The 2,804-nt window shown below is 49.2% G+C and overlaps 1 protein-coding gene across 1 annotated transcript; it reads left to right on the top strand.

Annotated features, from left to right (window-relative positions):
• Window positions 1-420: 420 nt before the first annotated feature.
• On the top strand, window positions 421-1,552 carry POU3F4 (POU class 3 homeobox 4). The gene has a single exon (XM_018573300.1). The coding sequence runs from the start codon at window positions 470-472 to the stop codon at window positions 1,514-1,516; it is 1,047 nt and encodes a 348-aa protein (XP_018428802.1). The 5' UTR covers window positions 421-469; the 3' UTR covers window positions 1,517-1,552.
• The last annotated feature ends 1,252 nt before the right edge of the window (window positions 1,553-2,804 follow it).

Below are 2,804 nucleotides of genomic sequence, written 5' to 3' on the forward strand. Positions count from 1 at the left end.
AAAGAAGAGAGGTGTGAGTGTGGGAGGGGGGGGGGGGGGGGTATTTAGAAGGGAAGGGGGTGAATATTTAGCATAGAGGGGGTTAGAATGAAGAGGTGAATATTTAGGATTGAGGGTGAATAATAAGAATGAAGGGGTGAGTGTTTAAGAAGAGGGTGACTATTTACGAGGGGGTGTTTAGGATGGATGGTGAATATTTAGGAAGGTGGTGTATATAGAGATTCCTCCTCACCATCCGGCTCTCTCCTGAAGGCAGGGAAGAGTTAAACGCCGGGACTCTCAGGAACCAATGAAGACTTCCTCCTCAGCAGCAGTTAACCCCTGCCAGTGCCAGGCTGCTGTGCAGGCAGAGTCCCTCCCCCCGGCGGTCCCCATTGGCTGGGGGTGCTGTCACTGATCAGGCTCCCCTTACCTTGTAGATGTCAGAGGCTGGAGCCTGTGCCACACTCTGACTGGCAGGGGAGCCGAAATGGCCACAGCTGCCTCCAATCCCTACAGCATTCTGAGCAACCCAGCCCTGGTCCATGCCGAGCCTGGCAGCATGCAGCAGGGAAGCCCCTTCAGGAACCCCCAGAAGCTGCTGCAGACCGACTACCTGCAAGGGATGCCCAGCAATGGCCACCCTCTGGGGCACCACTGGATGACCAGCCTGGCCGATGTCAACCCTTGGTCCACCAGCCCCCTGGAGCAGCAGGACATTAAGCCTGGCAGAGAGGACCTCCAGCTAGGAGCCATCATCCACCACAGGTCACCCCATGCCAACCACCCGAACGCCTGGGGTGCCAGTCCGGTCCACAACAATTTGACCTCCAGCGGCCAGGCCATCTACTCCCAGTCTGGCTTCAGCGTCAGTGGCATGCTGGATCATGGTGCCCTTACCCCACCTCCACCCCAGACTGTCAACACGCAGAACCTACACCCGGTGCTCAGAGATGCCACCGAGCACGGAGACCTGGGCAGCCACCACTGCCAGGACCATTCCGACGAGGAGACCCCCACCTCAGACGAGCTGGAGCAGTTTGCCAAGCAGTTCAAACAAAGGAGGATCAAGTTGGGCTTTACCCAGGCTGACGTGGGCTTGGCACTGGGCACCCTCTACGGGAATGTCTTCTCCCAGACCACCATCTGCAGGTTTGAAGCCCTCCAGCTCAGCTTCAAGAACATGTGTAAGTTGAAGCCCCTTTTGAACAAGTGGCTGGAGGAGGCAGACTCCTCTACTGGAAGCCCCACCAGCATAGACAAGATCGCAGCTCAGGGCAGGAAGAGAAAGAAGAGGACCTCCATAGAGGTGAGTGTCAAGGGGGTGCTGGAGACCCACTTTCTGAAATGCCCCAAGCCCGCAGCCCTGGAGATCTCCTCCCTGGCAGATAGCCTGCAGCTGGAGAAGGAGGTGGTCCGGGTCTGGTTCTGTAACAGGAGACAGAAAGAGAAAAGGATGACCCCACCAGGAGACCTCCAACAACACGAAGTCTTCTCCCACAGCGTCAAATCAGACTCATCGTGCCATGATCTTTGACCAGAGGACCCCTGGCAGTGGACTGTGGATTTTCCCTAAAGAGCTTTTCTTAACTTATATTCTCTTCTGGAGAAAGGAACATAACAAAAAAAAAAGAGACTTTATACAATATACAAAGCAGTAGAAGACTCCAGGAGCTTGGAGCTCCAGACATGGCAATACCATAATGACCTGTTTACTGGACACTTCTTGTCTTGTCCTCTCCCAGAGACTTGTGTGCCTCTCTGCCTTCCAGCGCCTTGACCACAGCAGAATCTTATCAGGTGACCTTCCTTTTACTAAAAGAGAGAAAATTCCTTTTTTTTTTCTGTTGCCATTGTTTATGGAGAAGAACCTCAAAGTCTGGGAATTGGTTTCTTGTGTCTGGAGGTGTCTTACTACCCCTGAGATGGGAATCATCCACATTCTCCTCTGCTACAATTATATTTCTTTTTTTTTAATGAGTTTCCAGCAAAACCACAAAGTGTATCTTCTGTGTGTCCTAGAAAGCATCATGTATAACCCAGGGCTGTCTATGGAGCGTTGCTGCATGCCATGTATTCACTCTCACATATCATTATGCATCATATATATTTTATTTTGTAGCTTTGTTGTATATGGAAGAGGCTCGGTGTGACAGAGGGGTCTCTGTAGGTCTGGGGAAGGGAGGGAGGGGGGTGTTCTCAGACCTCTCCCCTCTCTCTCTCTCTCTCTCTCTCTCTCTCTCTCTCTTTGGGTTTTGTTCTCTGCTGCAATCAAAATTCACAGATGTCACTGGTCCCAGCGGTGTCTATGGAATGTTCTCCCAGTGGTGGTGGAATACTGGAGACAAATAGTGCGCCCTGCATACCTTACTTAATAATCAATAATACTGATAGAATTCCCTGTTTATAATATCCATGTGCACACAATCATACAGATCATGGCAGAGATGGAGATTGTCGGGAAGGAGCAGATTTTCTATCTCCTTTTGCATTTTTTGCTTCCAGATTCTGATCTGAGTTCATAACAGGAGTGTAAAACTCACTGTGGAAGTTCCCAGTACACCTGCTGGGAGTAAGCTCCCTGCCCATACTACTCCTTCTTTAAAAAAAAAAAAAACCTTTTATTTAATTCTTACAATTTTTGTAAAAATCATTTTAATACACCCCCCTCCTTCTCTCTCCTTCTCTCTCAACATTTATTAATTCAGTGTTTGTTTTTATAATTACTCATTCTGTACTTTCTCTGTATCTGTCACTTCCTCTTCATTCAACCATTATTTTAATTTTTTTTTTAAATAATATTTTATACCACACATCCTACCTCT

Source organism: Nanorana parkeri, unplaced genomic scaffold, assembly GCF_000935625.1.
Source record: "Nanorana parkeri isolate BGI_ZX_2015 unplaced genomic scaffold, ASM93562v1 scaffold2322, whole genome shotgun sequence".
Classification (NCBI taxonomy): Eukaryota; Metazoa; Chordata; class Amphibia; order Anura; family Dicroglossidae; genus Nanorana; species Nanorana parkeri.

Bases quoted from the DNA above. Each gene is read 5' to 3' on its own strand.
- POU3F4 (XM_018573300.1), top strand. From the start codon at position 470: ATGGCCACAGCTGCCTCCAATCCCTACAGCATTCTGAGCAACCCAGCC.